The sequence below is a fragment of the Myxocyprinus asiaticus genome, chromosome 5 (assembly GCF_019703515.2).
Source record: "Myxocyprinus asiaticus isolate MX2 ecotype Aquarium Trade chromosome 5, UBuf_Myxa_2, whole genome shotgun sequence".
NCBI classification, from domain to species: domain Eukaryota; kingdom Metazoa; phylum Chordata; class Actinopteri; order Cypriniformes; family Catostomidae; genus Myxocyprinus; species Myxocyprinus asiaticus.
Window position 1 is genome coordinate 11,416 of NC_059348.1, and position 17,013 is coordinate 28,428.

Here is a 17,013-nt window from a genome sequence, read left to right on the forward strand (position 1 = left end):
TAATTATTAATTATTAAAATCAATAGAACATTGATTTGAATCAATGTTAGCTTTTTTAATCCTTTAAATCAACAATTATCAAAGATAATCGTTAATTGTTAACTCACCGCTCTCTCACTCTCTGCTTATTAAATCACTGTTCTCTCACTCACTGCTTGTTAAATCACTGCTCTCTCTCTCACTGCTTGTTAAATCACTGCTCTCTCTCTCACTGCTCTTTCACTCACCGCTCTCTCTCTGTCTGCTTATTAAATCACTGTGCTCTCACTCACTGCTAACACTAACATTTTGTATATAAGTAGTTTTACCTAAGGTAAATTAAGGGGTTTCTTCACAATTGAACAAACAAACATAAATAAAATGCTTTTTGGTAATGAATTGCCATTGATACACTGTGTATAAAAACAGTACAAATCAAACACAGCCAATGGACAATGCAAGGGGATTAATAACACAGATATGTCTATGTTGGAGCAGAGGTTGTATCGGGAATTAGCTCAGTGAAGCAGTCCCATAGGATTCTATAGAATTCTTTTGTGTTCTATAGAGATGTTGTCATCCTCTGTAGAACTTCACTGACATTATTTTGTATTCTATAGAGATTTTGTTAACCCTATACAGAACTCTATAGATATTTGTTTTATTCTCTAAATTGCTACAGGGATAGTTTTACATTTCTGAATGGAATTCCAAGAAAAATCATAAAGGGTTGTTGTCACTTTGTTTTGTCTTTAATATGTAGTTTTGATGCTGCCCCGTTCTCCACACTACTCTTCAGACAAACAGATCATGGTCGATCCAGTCAGCAGGGAGAAGGTGAGGTACAGGCTGATTAAGATGCTAGGTTGTGTGGGAGAGTTCCTTGATTTTGCTGCCTCAGCAAATTAGTTTTTAGAACATTTGTGTTTTCATGTTATTCTTGGCCGAATGCATCAGTTACATAGCTACTAACAAACTAGAATAAAAACACGTTTAACCAGTCAGCTTTGACAAAGTTATACAATAACAGAAGATCAAGGCCATCCTATGTGGGTTACCGAGTGACTACATATATGAAGTGTTGTGTCAGTATGACAGACAGGCACAGGGTTTTCTCTTTCTCAATGGCTCCTATGGTTCTGTTTCTCATTTCAGCACTTGCTGCTTGGCCTCTTGGCTTGGAAGCTCATGTGGTTCAAGACTTTTCATTGTGTAAGGAATTCTTTTACAAAAACACTGAACCCACAGGTATAGATCAAAATGCTGCACAAATCTGCCAGAAACGCGGTTTCTACTACTATGCTTCCCTGTATTCCATAAGTCATCGGATGCCAGTGTACAGTGCCTACACCTTTGACTTTACCTGCAGGGACAATGTTGTACAGAGAAGAGAAGTCTGGTTTATTGAACCACAGGTAATATTTATTTGTTGTTGTTATTAGTAGTCACAGTTATATTAAATGTATTCTTATTATTAATGGTGTTATTCACATGTATGTGTGTTTACAGCTCTATAACCTGAAATAATTGACGACTTTACTATCCATAAGGTGTACAGGGCTCAGCAGAGACAGAGTGTCTCATTCGCAGTCAGTGTGCATGCAAATTCATTTGCACATGCATAGGTTTTGTTTATGCAATTTTGCAGTTTTGTCTTCTATTTCAATGAGACTTGTTAAATTTAATGATAAAAAGGTCAATGCTAGAAATGGTTTCTTTTGAAGAGGTGTACATTTTTCTATCTGAGATTAAATACAGAAGCTCCACGGATTACGCAAGACCCAAATTATGCAAATTCATCCTTACGTAAAAAATTTCATAAGGAATCAATATAATTTTCGAGTTGCGGAAAATATTGCTCAGCTTGCGGAAATGCAAAGTAGTGTGGTTTGCACAGGAATACAGCAGTAGCATCTCCTACAAGGGAAGGCTTTGCGCTCTCACAGCCTCTCAGTCTCGTGTTCTTATGGTTTCCGATCAGATACTCGTGGCATTGTGTTATTTCAGTGATACTGTGTTTCTGTTATTACACACTATTATGGCATTCAAATCATGACTGGAAAGTGACCACGTGATAGGGTTAAGGTAAATGCAATGTTTTTGTTTTAATTGTTTGATTTTGAATGCTTGCAATGACTCCATGTTTTCATTTTCCTTTTTTCATGTGGTATAAACATACATACTGTACACACATACAAAAAACACATATACGTACAGTATTACAGTAATATATACGTACTGTATGTGTGAGATATATATATATATATATATATATATATATATATATATATATATACACAGTACTGTGCAAAAGTTTGAGGCACACAAGGTGTTTCACAAAAGCATTTGTCTTAAGATGGTTAATTATATCTTCAGCTTTAGTGTGTCAATAGGAAATATAAATGTTAGACTCCCAAACATTACTTTTGCAAATAGAAAAGATTAGAACAGAAAAATAGGGAGCCCTGCAACAGATGTCATGACACCCACAAAGCCCCCACTGAGAATCATGTCTGTCTGAGATTACATATAGAGACATAATTAATTGAGACAGCCTAAATAGATAGAAGAACTGTGGTGAATTCTGCAAGCAGCATGGAACATCCTATCTGCCAGCAACCAAGAAAAACTGTGTCCAGGAGTACCTAGGAGAATTGGTGCTGTTTTAAAGGCAAAGGTGGTGACACCGAATATTGATTTAGCTTTATGTTTACTGGACTTTGTATGACATTAAATGAAAACTTATATATATGGGGGAAAAAAGTACACCCTCCTTGAATTCTAAGGTTTTATGTATCAGGACATAATAAAAATCATCTGGTCCTTAGCAGATCTTAAAATTAGGTAAATACAACCTCAGATGAACAACAACACATGACATTACACCGTGTCATGATTTATTTAACCTACATAAAGCCAAAATGGAGAATCCATGTGTGAAAAACTAAGTACACCCTTACTGCTTCCATAGGAATTAAGAGGCTAAGTAGAGGCCAGGTGCTGCTAATCAAATGCCCTTGATTAATTGATCATCAGCAAGTGTAACCCCCTCTATAAAAGCTAAAGTTTTAGTAGTTTCCTGATCTGGAGCATTCAGGTGTGTGTAAACACAATGCCAAGGAGGAAAGACATCAGCAATGATCTTAGAGAAGCAATTGTTGCTGCCCATCAATCTGGAAAGAGTTATAAGGCCATTTCCAAACAATTTAAAGTCCATCATTCTACAGTGAGAAAGATTATTCACAAGTATAAAACATTCAAGACAGGAATTTCCTTCCTTTCCTTCATTCACCCGCACCGCACACCTGGTCCGCAGCCACTATGGTGCTCGATTTAGACCTGTTTCGCACCGACAAAGGCGGCGATCCTGAAATCGTGAGGGAGACCCAGAGGAAATGTTTTAAAGATGTGTCTCTGGTGGATAAACTGGTCCAGGCGGACACAGAATGGAGGAAATGTCGCTTTACTGCAGATAATCTAAACAAGGCCAAGAATCTGTGCGGCAAGGCCATTGGCGAAAAAATGAAGAAGAAAGGGCCAGTTGGTGATGATGAGACTCTTCCAGAGGAGGCACAGAACTTGGAAGCCCTCAATGCAGAAACATTATCACCCCTCACAGTGACTCAGATCAAAAAGGTGCGGTTACTGGTGGATGAAGCAGTGCAGAAGACAGACAGTGATCGACTAAAGCTGGAGGCGGAACGCTTTGAGTACCTGAGAGAGACTGGAAACCTTTTACACCCCTCTGTGCCCATTAGCAATGATGAGGATGCAGATAATAAGGTGGAGCGCACCTGGGGCAACTGCTCAGTGCAGAAGAAGTACTCACACGTGGACCTGGTCATCATGGTGGATGGATACGAAGGAGAAAAAGGAGCAGTTGTGGCTGGTAGCAGAGGATACTTTCTCAAGGGGCCTCTAGTTTTCCTGGAGCAGGCCTTAATAAACTATGCATTGCGGATCCTGTACAGCAAGAACTACAATCTCCTCTACACACCCTTCTTCATGAGGAAAGAAGTTATGCAGGAGGTTGCTCAGCTAAGCCAGTTTGATGAGGAACTCTACAAGGTGATTGGGAAAGGAAGCGAGAAGTCAGATGACAATACAGTGGACGAGAAGTATTTGATCGCCACATCAGAACAGCCAATTGCTGCCTTCTTGAGAGATGAGTGGCTGAAGCCAGAGGACCTCTCCATCCGGTACGCCAGCTTCTCCACCTGCTTCAGACAGGAAGTGGGCTCTCACGGCAGAGACATGCGTGGGATCTTCAGGGTCCATCAGTTTGAGAAGATTGAGCAGTTTGTGTACGCCTCCCCTCATGACAACAAATCCTGGGAGATGTTTGATTAAATGATCGGAACTGCTGAAGTGTTTTATCAGTCATTAGGAATTCCCTACCGCATCGTCAACATTGTGTCAGGTGCATTGAACCATGCCACCAGTAAAAAGCTGGATTTGGAGGCTTGGTTCTCAGGCTCCCAGGCCTTTAGAGAGCTTGTGTCCTGCTCAAACTGCACTGACTACCAGGCTCGCCGCCTGCGTATTCGCTATGGCCAGACCAAGAAGATGATGGACAAGGCTGAGTTTGTGCACATGCTAAATGCCACCATGTGCGCGACCACTCGTGTTATCTGTGCGATCCTGGAAATCTTCCAGACAGAGGAAGGCATCATTGTTCCAGAACCCCTCAGGGCATTCATGCCTCCAGGTTTAACAGAAATGATCAAGTTTGTGAAGCCTGCCCCCACTGACCAGCAGGCATCCAAGAAGCAGAAGAAACAACAGGAAGGAGGCAAGAAGAAGAAACAGCAGGGTGGTGACACTGATCTAGAGAAGAAAGTAGAGAATATGTTAGTCGATGACTCTTAAACCCGCCCCCTACAATCCAAGCAATAACAATGGTTTTTCATGAAACTTCCAATTTATCCCCCCTGCCCCCTTCACTGTCATTGTCCACTGAAACAGTCACTCCATTTCTTCCATGTCATCTCCTTTGCTGCATTTTACTTCTTCTCGGACAGTTTTATGGGGCTGTCTGTGGTAAAATTGAAATCTTCAATTCAAAATGCATGATGGTGTAACAGACATCCAAATATCCAATTAACAGAAACGTCTTCAATGACTCTGTAATTTCCAAGGTATTGTTGTATTAAGATACAGTTGAATTCAAAACTGTAATGAAGGTAATATGCCTGGTTATAAACAATACTTCGATATACTGCATCAATGCCATGTTAGAAGAGGGTATTTCAGCTTATTCTGAATGGAAATAGGTTTTGCACAATGAAAAGACCTCTTTATTTCAATATTCTGTCCTATAAATAATATCTGCACTATAAATAAGCATAATGGAAGTGTAAATGTTAAGGTTATAATTAAATACTTATCACTTCCTATTCACATTGTCACATACCTTAAATTGATAAGGGATGAGCAGTTATAAATGCCGCTGTCATTCATTTCTGTCTTTTTCTTCATAGATGAGGTTTCTTGTGATTTGTCTGTAAAACAGGGAATGTTCTTACGTACAGTGCTTGAATAACATGCCTTGTTTTAGGTGTCAGTATGATGGCTTACGAGAATAAATCAATACTTGAAAAAAAAACAAACAAACAAACAAACAAAAAAAAAAAACAATTCAAGACAGTTGCCAATCTTCTCAGGAGTGGACGTCCCAGCAAATTCACCCCAAGGTCAGACCGTGCAAAAAACCCAAGAGTTCCATCTCAGACTCTACAGGCCTCAGTTAGCATGTTAAATGTTAACGTTTATGACAGTACAATTAGAAAAAGACTGAACAAGTATGGTTTGTTTGGAAGGGTTGCCAGGAGAAAGCCTCTTCTCTTTAAAAAGAACATGGCAGCACGGCTTAGATTTGCAAAGTTGCATCTGAACAAACCACAAGACTTCTGGAACAATGTCCTTTGGACAGATGAGACCAAAGAGGAGATGTTTGGCCATAATGCACAGCGCCACGTTTGGCGAAAACCAAACACAGCATATCAGCACAAACACCTCATACCAGCTGTCAAGCACGGTGGTGGAGGGGTGATGATTTGGGCTTGTTTTGCAGCCACAGGACCTGGGCACCTTGCAGTCATTGAGTCGACCATGAACTCTGTCTACCAAAGTATTCTAGAGTCAAATGTGAGGCCATCTGTCTGACAGCTAAAGCTTGGCTGAAATTGGGTCATGCAACAGGACAATGATCCCAAGCAAACCAACAAATCAACAACAGAATGGCTGAAAAAGAAAAGAATTAAGGTGTTGCAATGGCCCAGTCAAAGTCCAGACCTCAACCCAATTGAAATGCTGTGGTGGGACCTTAAGAGAGCTCTGCATAAACAAATATCTGCAAACCTCAATGAATGAAGCAACGTTGTAAAGAAAAGTGGGCCAAAATTCCTCCAAAACGATGTGAGAGACTGATCAAGTCATACAGAAAACGATTACTTGAAGTTATTGCTGAAGGTCATTCTACAAGCTATTGAATCACAAGGTGTGCTTAGTTTTTCACACATGGCTTCTCCATTTTGGCTTTATTTCTGTTAAATAAATCATGACACGATGTAATATGTCATGTTGTTCATCTGAGGTTGTATTTACCTAATTTTAAGACCTGCTAAGGACCAGAAGATTTTTATTATGTCCTGATATGTAAAACCATATAATTCAAGGAGGGTGTACTTTCTTTTTCCCATGATTATATACACATTTCTGACTTACGGCTTACATACGATTTTCTTGTGAATCTTGAAATATATTTTTGTTTATGACTGTAAGTCGACCTGGATAAGGGTGACTGCTAAAATTTGTAAAAAAAAATAATAATAATAATAATAATAATAGTTATGTAAAATTCGAGATACTCAAGGTGTCTGTAACCAAAAGACTTACAGAAAGTTACAAAAAAGTTTCAGCAATTATCTAAAGTGAGAATATAAAACAATTCAATTCTACAAGAAAACAAGTGCACAGTATAAACAATTAGCCCCATTACACACAGTACATATCCAGTTTGCTATACTTACTGTATGCATTTTCTATACTCCCCTGCTTATTTTTAAACATAAATTATGATGATGATGATTATTATTATTATGTATTGTTTTTAGATTTCTAACCTTGATGGAGAAGACATGGCTCTTGCAAGACAAAACAAAGACCTGATCAAACAAAATCAAGCGCTCAATGAGGATTATGAACACACTGACTATGACCGCGGACACTTAAACCCGAATAATTATCACTGTAACGATGGCCGTGTCGCCACTTTCACGCTGACCAACGCTGTGCCGATGGATGCATGTTTCAATCGATTGCATTGGAGAAAATATGAGGATTATTTGAGAAGTATAGTACTAGAACTTTCTTGGATGGGAACCCCCTATTTTGTGACAGGGGCCGTGCCTTCAGGAAACAGAATCCCTGTGCCAGGGTTAGACACCACTGAAGAAAACCGGGAATTTAATAGGGTTACAGTTCCCAGTCACGTGTGGACCGCTTTGTGCTTCAAGCATAATGATGAGCAGTATTCATTTTCTATAGGTTACATAGGAGAGAATAAAGCAGATGCCATCATCCAAGTAATGTCAGTCCCTGATCTTGTACACGTGCTGAGTGGGCTATACAACAGCCCTCACCTGCAGATCTTTGACAATGATTGTTATTCTAATACTCAGAAATCAAAAACAATTCTACAGCAACTCTTTAAAATTCTGCACCTCCCTCAGCTTCAAAAAGTGTTTTCCTTAGATGGAAATGTGCAAAATCTTTTAACTGCGAGCCTATCGAAGAGGCAGAGGCGTAGTGGCAGTCACGAACCGGTTAAAAAGCCCAGAATTACTCACATGACGGTGGAATTGAACTATGAGGATATGACAGAGTGGTTCGACAACAACGAGAACATGAAGCTCAATGCCATCACTACGTGTGTGTTCGAACCCAAGTCGAACGTGCACTCTTCCTGGCCGATATACTTCAGAGATGAGCTTCGTAAGGCACGCTCTGCTGAGAAACTTGACGATTACATCTGTAAACTCATCCCAGAGAAGTCTATACCTGAGTCTGTCATCACGGCCGATGGTACTCATTGCAAAGCAGGCACGACGTGTTCCAGCGGCAGCTGTCCAACTGATCAAGGGAAGAAAGTGTGCTGCACGTCGCCCTGCCTGTATGATCACACCTGGAAAGATTTCATTTGCAGTTCGGGACAGCAATCAATCAGGTGCTCCACCCAGTATTCCATCGTGACTGTAAGCGGTAAACCATGCAGACAAGATCACCATTGTGGGACTTATGGAGAGACGTATTATTGGTGTTACACGGTTGGCAGTGATTGGGATTACTGCAGCCCACCTTTTGTAAACAGTGTAGGTTTAAATGGAAAACCTTGCCGAGATGACCATGAATGCAGCACCTATGGGGAAAACTACCATTGGTGTTATACCGATCGATCCAACCACTGGAGTAAGTGTTGCACCGATAAAGATCCCTATGTAGCTCTGAATGGTAGAACATGCAAACCAGAACACAGGTGTGGCACCCATGGGAAAACTTACCTATGGTGCTACACTACAGATGGTTTGTGGGATTACTGCTGCACACAATAAAACTAAAGCTCTGTCCTTTCCATTAGGTCGCTATGCTTTGCTGGTTTCTATCTGTTGATGTGAAATCACTTGATTATAAATGCAGGCAGGCAGACAGACTGTACTTTGCTGTTAAATCACTTGATTACAAATGCAGGCAGAAAGACTGTACTCTGCTGTGAAATCACTTGATTATAAATGCAAGCAGACAGACTGTACTCTGCTGTGAAATCACTTGATTATAAATGCAGGCAGACAGACTGTACTTTGCTGTGAAATCACTTGATTATTAATGCAGGAAGACAGACTGTACTCTGCTGTGAAATCACTTGATTATAAATGCAGGCAGACAGACTGTTCTCTGCTGTGAAACCATTTGATTATAAATGCAGGCACATAGACTGTACTCTGCTGTGAAATCACTTGATTATAAATGCAAGCAGACAGACTGTACTCTGCTGTGAAATCACTTGATAATAAATGTAGGCAGACAGACTGTACTCTGCTGTGAAATCACTTGATTATAAATGCAAGCAGACAGACTGTACTCTGCTGTGAAATCACTTGATAATAATTGCAGGCAGACAGACTGTACTCTGCTGTGATGTGCTCTGAAGCATTTCTTTACCTGTCATTCTTTGCATTGCAATAAAAATTTCACTTAAAGCCTACGTTAATTGAATCAGCACTGTGATAAATGGCAGGGTTAGAAATCTGGTGCTTAAACAAGATTCAAAGATTCATTACTGCTGTATTTGTATTAAACATTTAGGTCCAGATTCATTTATTTAAAACAAATGTTTTTTATTTTATTTAGTCGTTGCCAATTAGTTTTTATTATTTTCTCCCCAAATTGAAATGCCCAATTTTTTTTAGGCTCAGCTCATCACAACCACTCCTGCACTGACTTGGGAGGGGTGAGGATGAACACACTGTCCTCCAAATCCCACTTTTTTACACACTGCAGACTCATCATGCAGCTGCCTCAGAGCTACAGTGTCGGAAGACAATGCAGCTCTGGGCAGCTTACAGGCAAGCCTGCAGGCGCCTGGCCAGACTACAGGGCTCGAAGGTGTGCGGTGAGACGAGCACACCCTGGCCGACCTAACCCTCCCTCCCCCCGGACGATGCTCAACCAATTGAGCGCCGCCCCCTAGGAGCTACCCGTCCATGGTTGGCTGTGGAATAGCCTGGACTCGAACCGGGGACATCCAGGCTATAGAACACATCCTGCACTCTAGCAAGTGCTTTTACTGGGTTAGGGTCCAGGTCCAGATTTAAAGGTCTTATGTTTACCTTAAATAAAATAAAATAAAGATAAAATAAATATTATTAGTTACTGTGGTAGGGCGGAGGGCGGGGCCAGGACGTGGTTCTACACACCCGGCCCCTAATAAGGCTGATTAAGCCCGAGAGGGATAAGGGCCAACTGGAGACGGTAGTGCAACAGAGAGAGAGAGAGTTACGGACAGCTGTCTGGCACCTGTGTGTTTGTCTTTTTGGTTCAGTTTATAATTAAACTATTATTTATATTATCAAGCCGGTTCTCGCCTCCTTTCCATTAATGTGTTACACTGGTGCCGAGACCCGGGAAGGAGGAGGGATGTGCCATAGTAGAGTCCACACCACTACCATCCACCCCAACAGAGCAGCCGCGGCCATCCGCCGGGGGACAGAGGAGCCCAGCCGCCTGGAAGTGGAGGAACGGCCGCTGACTGCGAGGGGAGGAGGGGCTCCTCACCGACCGCTTGGAGCGGTCAGGGCCACTGCCAGGGGTGGAGGAGACCCCTACCAGCCGCTGAAATGTGGCGGGGTCTGAGACCGCCGACCGCGAGCAGGAAGGGGCTCCTGGCCGACCGCCTGTAGTGGGAGAACTGCTGCCAGGGGCGGGGGAGACCCTTCCGTCCACCGAAAACGCGGCGGGGCGTTCCGTCCACCAGGGGCTGGAGGACTGCCTCCGATCTCCCCGGGAAGGCGCGGCTGTCGTCCACCAGCGGGTGGAGGAGTGGCTGAGGACCAAGCTATGGCATATCGGAGAACCGGCAAGTGAATTTTTTTTCTCTCTCTCTCCTCTCTCTCTCTCCCGCTGCCGCTCTGTGTTTGCCTTTTCCCTCTCTTTTTAAATGTTTGTTAATTTGGCATGATCGCCATTACGGCATGTAGGTGCCACATTTTTTTTGTTTCCCTCCCCTTGTCCCCTCCCCTGATCCAGGTAGACGGGGATGACCTGCTGGCAGACAGGGCGGAAGGCACGCCCCCCCCCCCCCAGGGAAAGGGGGGGGTACGTCATGCCGGGGGCTCCCCGGCCTGAGAGAATGGGGAGGAATGTGGCAGGGCGGATGGAGGGGCCGGGTCATGATTCTACACACCTGGACCCTAATAAGGCTGATTAAGCCCGAGAGGGATAAGGGGCGACTGGAGACGGCGGTGCGACAGAGAGTTACGGACAGTTGTCCGACAACTGCGTGTGTTTGTCTTTTTGGTTCAGTTTATAATTAAACTATTATTTATATTATCAAGCTGGTTCTTGCCGCCTCCTTTCCATTGATGTGTTACAGTTACGTATCAGTTTCTGTGTGTGTTTTTAGATCCTTTGTGTCTTTTGCAAAATATTGTGTTGTGGAGTTGAATTCTGATGACTGATTTATAATTTCACAAATATGTCTGTTTGGAGAACTACAATCGAACAGTATCACTAGTCAGAGACATCGGTAAACGCTTCGTTGTATTGCTTCTGCTCTCCTCTGTATTGTCTGGGCGAGTGTATGATTGTGGAAGTTCAGCCCTGGCACTTACTCACACATGGGACTGAGGAAGATAGGTAAGATTCTGCTTCAAGTAAATTTTAAATTAAGTACATTTGGTAACTTTGTAAGGTGGTGATTGAATTAGCTAATTGAGTTAGTGTGTGATTAGTACCAGGTGAGTGGTTTAATTGAATAGAAGTTGATTTGTTATTTTATTGGTTTCTACGAAGTTTAGTTGGTTCTTTTGCCACACAGTTGTTTGCGTCTCAGCGCAGACCTCCCCTCACTGGACTCCCACAGCTAGACTCCCGCATCTTTTGAGGCTCTTCTATTTGCTGAAGCTACTTTCTGGCATGGAAATAGGCTGCCTAATATATATATAAGTTATTGTACAAGCGGAGACACGCGGTAAACGGGCAGATGCCATTGACCGGTTTCTCTCCGCCCACATTCGCAGCCGTATTCTCTGCCAGAAATCTCACGTGACATACTCTTCACAAGAGTCATGTCCGGCATTTTGTGTGCGGTCCCTCCTTACACACACTCACACACACCTTCCTCAACAAGCTATCAGAGCCACTGTGTCGCAATAATTTTTACTGCCCCAGTAAAATGAGTCACCAATCACCCCACGTGACTGGAGCTGAAGCTCCACAGAGGTTAGTCGACCCAGCACTGCAAGATGTGGTCGCTGCTGTCCTCCGTCTCTCTGTAGAGGAAAGAGATAACCTTAACGGCTACAATAATAGTCATTGTGATGAAGCATTGCAGGAACTAGTTGATTATGTCAACAACCCGGTCGGAAAGCCAAAGCACACAATCCCAGACATAGTGGGCCAAATGTTCCTCTTCATCACAGCAGAACCCAACTGCAAACCGCAGAGCACCAGGCCCAGCTCGCCCAGCTGCAGAGCAGCTACCAAGTGGTGCAGAGGGAAAATCTCAGCCTGCACCAAGACGTTGAGTGCACTCAAGCTGAGAAAGTCCAGGCACAGGACGATAATGCCCTGATGCAGGAGGAAAACGAAACCCTGCGCAGGCAGCTTCAAGCTGCCCAGCTAAGAGTAGAGTCAGATAAGATAAGTGCAGCTGAAACGCACAGCACAACATCTGATATAGAAGAGGGCCCCCTCTTTAGTGCTACATGTAGAAATGTGCCCCTGAGAAACCCAGGGACACACGCTAGGAGCCGAGCTGCCCCTAGTGGTACAGTCTCTGAATTCATCTTCCGAGACACCTTTCAAGCTCCTCCAGCGGCCCCCTGGTTGGATGCAGGTGCCCCTCCTTACAGTTGCCCCCCCAGTCAGCTTTCAGTTACACCACTGTGCGTTTCAATCTGACTGATTCCACACCATGGAGGGGGGAAATTACTTCCAAGCCCAGAGTGGTGTAAGCGGCTCGAAGATCCCATTAGCCAGGGAGCTGTACGCAACCCGGGGTCCACCCCCACACGTCGACTGGACTCCTTCCCCACCATGAAGGGGAGGAAGTCGTCCTCATCGCTATAGCTATCCGAGTGAATATGGTGTTTCAGATGACTCGGATGACCCATGGTCATACCGACACCAAGGCTTGTGCATCCAACAACGAGTCCCTCACAGGGGACATAGAGCGCTTTGACCCAAGTAATCGAGATTCAAACATCGACAATTATCTCAGAGAAATTGAGCACTGCCTGGTTGACTTGCCTTATGCTTCATCGCGTGAAAAACTCAAGCTTATTTGGAAGATCACGGTAAGTAGTGTCCATGTGTTCATTGAAACGCTACCGACTGGTACCCGAAATTGCTTCTCAGCTCTGTGTAAAGCCCTACATGAGGAGTATTCGCTGTATTTCGATGAAGCCTCCGCTACCATAGGTGCTTTCGCCATCACCCAGAAGAGGCATGAGCCTCCACGTGAGTATTACAGATGCTTGAGAACTGTGTACTTCCAAGGAAGTAATGCACCAGGTCTGGAGGAGGACTGAGCTTTCAAATCTCTTTTCCTTCACAACCTCCACGAGTGCACGCAATATGACGTCACGATGCACTGCAGAACGGGCAATCCCACCATGCAGGAAATCAGAAGGTATGCGCAACTGGCATGGGAGACACGTGTGCACCCTGCCCGAGGGCACGAAGGTGATGCCAGAGCCCTGGGGATCCAAGCCTCAGAATATGCAGACCTAGCGCTTGAAGGCAACGAAATGCTTCGCGTTAAGGTGAATGCTAGAACAGGACCCCAGAGGCGCCGATCACCCCGCCGGCAGGGTAGGCAACAAAACCAGGGGGGTGGTGACCAGACACACCCCCAGGGTCGTGGCAGGCCTAAATGACAAAATGTTCGCCAGCCGAAAGGAAAGGCACGGTTCGAACGAAAACCCAAACAAGAAGGTGGGTGGGTAGAAAAGGTTTCAAACCCCCTTAGAGAACAATATAAGAGAAAGGAAATGGAGGATATAAGGAGATGCTTGACTGAGTTAGTAATGAAGCTTGACGTACTTCGTTGTTCACCAGGTCTGCCGAACTCCTCAAGGGAACACGGTGCTGAAACCCCATCAGTATGACTAGACGATGTACCCCCTCCCGTTAACGCCAAAGTTTACTTTGTAGGTTGGGGAAAGGGGAACAGGGTCCAAGTCTCTCCCCAAAACAGTCACTCCTAACATGCCATACCCTCCTTTTCTGACCTTCTTGGGCGATCTGTACCGTAAGGGCAATGCCTGACACATGGATGCATCAGCTCCAACACACTACTCGACACTGGTTCCGAAATAAGTCTAATGGGTTCAAACACCTTCGCAGAGGTGGCTAGAGCAAAGCTCTCCTTTGGCAAACCATTTTAGACAGAGACCTGCAACGTAAGCATCACAAGCTACACGCAAGATAGGTCGACTATCACAAAACGGGCTTGGATTGACACCTTTCAAGGGATGAGGCTAATAGACCCTGATACCAAACCAAATGGTGTTTTTAATGGTTCCCCAAGGAGCCACCGTGCACATTGACGATATTGTCCTCCATCATCTCAACATCGACAAACATGACGCAGAAATTGAGATCATGGACGCATTTAGAGGTCACAACCTCACCATTGATGACACCCTTCAACAGCAGCTTCAGGCTGAAGGGGCGAAATTAGTGAAGTTCAGTCTCAAACTGACTGGCTTGACTACTATATTTCCTAGTCACATAAGCAGATCGTCATCTTACCAAGAACACCCTATCAGTTTGGTTGCCCTCTGGCTACTCCTTAGTGGTTGCATCATCGCAATTATTCCACACACCATGTACAGGTACATTCAACACCTGCAGGCCAGACTGGACTCCCTTCTTCTCATACAGCCACATTTTACACACCAGTCTGAATCCATCCCACAGGTTAACCCCAATCATTTCCAAGGATAAGCCTTTTAGCCTTTAACCCTTCTTTCCTCTAACATTTTGGTCCTAGTAACCAATGTCAGGTTCTACTCTGATTTTGTGTTATGACAAAAGAACAACAAAGGATTGTGTTACGTTTAATGCTGTGCCTTCTAATAACTTGAAATGTTTATGTGTGATGAATGTAGTTTTAGATATAGCTAGAAGTCGTATGCCCAGATGTGCCTCAATCTCTGTCCAGACGATAAAGCCTCTGTGAACTTTAATGAACTGTATGGACTGTGTAACTGTTTTCTTTCCTATCAGGAATACATGGATGGCATAACACACAGGTTACTGTGAACCGACAAGAACTGTTCGGCCCTTCAGTTGCTCTAAAGATGCTGGACAACGACCAACTCTTCAGACCAAAGGGGGGAATGTTGGGCCTCATGTATTCAGATAGAAGACAAAGGCAGGCCTAACACAGTCCTAAAACCTAACTGAGGCCCACATAAAAAAGTCATAAATCTTACTGATAAAAACCGCACCAAAATCAAACAAAGTGAGTCCAAAACAGACTACAAATCCCATGAAGCTTTGCTCGCAAAAGGGTCGAACTCTCAACTCCTATTAGATGAGGCACACAACAGAACAGCCCTCAACCATGACATAATCGGGAGTAGAAATAACTGAGATGCTTCCGGGATTTGCTTCCAGTAACTTTGCTCACCGTACGTAGACGCAGCTCATTGCTGCTCTCAGGTGTAGCCTCGTGGCACAAGGAAGTAACATCCGACTTGAAACTGTGGCCATACAATCTCCATCTCGCTGGACGAGTTGAGATTACTCTGTGTTCCACCGAACACTCTAACGAATCTGAAGGTGACCGCTGAGCAATCTGCATCTTCATCCGTTTGCCTGCAGAAGTGAAGAGATAAAATATTTCTCTTCCATCTTCAATCAAGTCGACGTCACTGATTTCTCCGCCAGCTGCCGAGAATCAGCAGCCGTACCGCCTGCCAACAGAGTGAGGAAACAGCCTCCCGTCATCACCCGAGCCTCGAGGAACCGAGTCGGAGTTAAAGGACGGATGAACACACATTCGTCTGTGTCCTCATATGATTCAAGTAAGAGGTTTACGTCTGGGCAGAGATAGAATATTATAGTGTGTTATTCTTGTGTATCAAGGTTATTGCTTGTACAGTTTACGGACCGCCGAGTCCGCTCATTGCTGCTAATAATACTCGAGGTATTACTGTAATGTACTGTTATCATGAATGAGATCTGCTGTGTTGTAGTCCAACCACATTGGACTGTTGTGTATTTCCGCCAATGCGGGTAAGACCGCACACTGAGTTTATCCATTAAAGAACCAAAGACTGCTGGATGGTTTACGAGCCATCCACCACGTCTCTGAGTGTTAAACTAACAGCTGCTTTCTCTCCCACGATCGCGAAACCAGCTTTGGTGCTGTCACTTTATTCTCTCTCTCTCTCTCTCGTACTAACCACACACACACAAATGCGACCCCTCACAAACATTCTCGCACACACTTTTGGCTAGTAGATAACTTCGTGATAAAGCTCAGCTTTGTCCCTAAGTTATTGTACAAGCGGAGACACGTGGTAAATGGGCAGACGCCATTGACCGGTTTCTCTCCACCCACATTCGCGCCATATTCTCTGGCCGGAAATCTTGCGTGACACTCTCACGTCCGCCATTTTGTGTGCGACCCTCCTTATACACACACACACACACACACACACACCTTCCTCATATGTTATAGGATTATTTTGGTTACCATATCTAATCATATCACTGTTTAGTTTGTTGCTGTAAGTCAGTTTATTGACTGCATTGTATTGATTATTAATTGATATTACATAAATAAATGCATAAATAAACTTTGTTATATTTCAAAGAGAAATGTTTTGGTTTGTTTGCATACACCTGTGTCAAATGCTGACGGGATGTCAGTGCTCGGATTCAAGCCTTCATTGTTTTTGTTTTTTTTTGTTTTTTTTTTTTAAATCAATATTCTTCAGATGTCGATTTTCCTAAGAGAACAATCTAATATTGAGACTGTTTTACTATCTGGTTATTAGTCCCTGATTCCAGGGTGGTGCCCCGGCGATATTAATCCTTATTAATATTCTATTGATTTTTGATAATTGATAATTATCTTTGATGATTGTTGAATTTGAAGGATCAATAAGCTAGTGTTAAGTTTAATCAATGTTTCATCATGTTAACAATTAATGATTATCTTTGATAATTGTTGATTTAAAGGATTAAAAAATCTAACATTGATTCAAATCAATGTTCTATTGATTTTAATAATTAATAATT

General features: G+C 43.4%; 2 protein-coding genes across 2 annotated transcripts; both read left to right on the forward strand.

The window, feature by feature from the left end:
* Positions 1-1,064: 1,064 nt before the first annotated feature.
* On the forward strand, positions 1,065-9,241 carry si:ch211-165i18.2 (uncharacterized protein LOC100149646 homolog). Its single transcript, XM_051697555.1, has 2 exons — positions 1,065-1,394; positions 7,095-9,241. The coding sequence occupies exons 1-2, from the start codon at positions 1,071-1,073 to the stop codon at positions 8,589-8,591; spliced, it is 1,821 nt and encodes a 606-aa protein (XP_051553515.1). The 5' UTR covers positions 1,065-1,070; the 3' UTR covers positions 8,592-9,241.
* On the forward strand, positions 3,252-5,072 carry LOC127440849 (serine--tRNA ligase, cytoplasmic-like). The gene has a single exon (XM_051697840.1). The coding sequence runs from the start codon at positions 3,301-3,303 to the stop codon at positions 4,327-4,329; it is 1,029 nt and encodes a 342-aa protein (XP_051553800.1). The 5' UTR covers positions 3,252-3,300; the 3' UTR covers positions 4,330-5,072.
* Positions 9,242-17,013: the final 7,772 nt, after the last annotated feature.

Coding starts and splice junctions, on each gene's coding strand:
- LOC127440849 (XM_051697840.1), top strand. CDS start 3,301: ATGGTGCTCGATTTAGACCTGTTTCGCACCGACAAAGGCGGCGATCCT.
- si:ch211-165i18.2 (XM_051697555.1), top strand. CDS start 1,071: ATGACAGACAGGCACAGGGTTTTCTCTTTCTCAATGGCTCCTATGGTT. Junction 1,395..7,094: donor TCTGGTTTATTGAACCACAG/GTAATATTTATT, acceptor TATTGTTTTTAG/ATTTCTAACCTTGATGGAGA.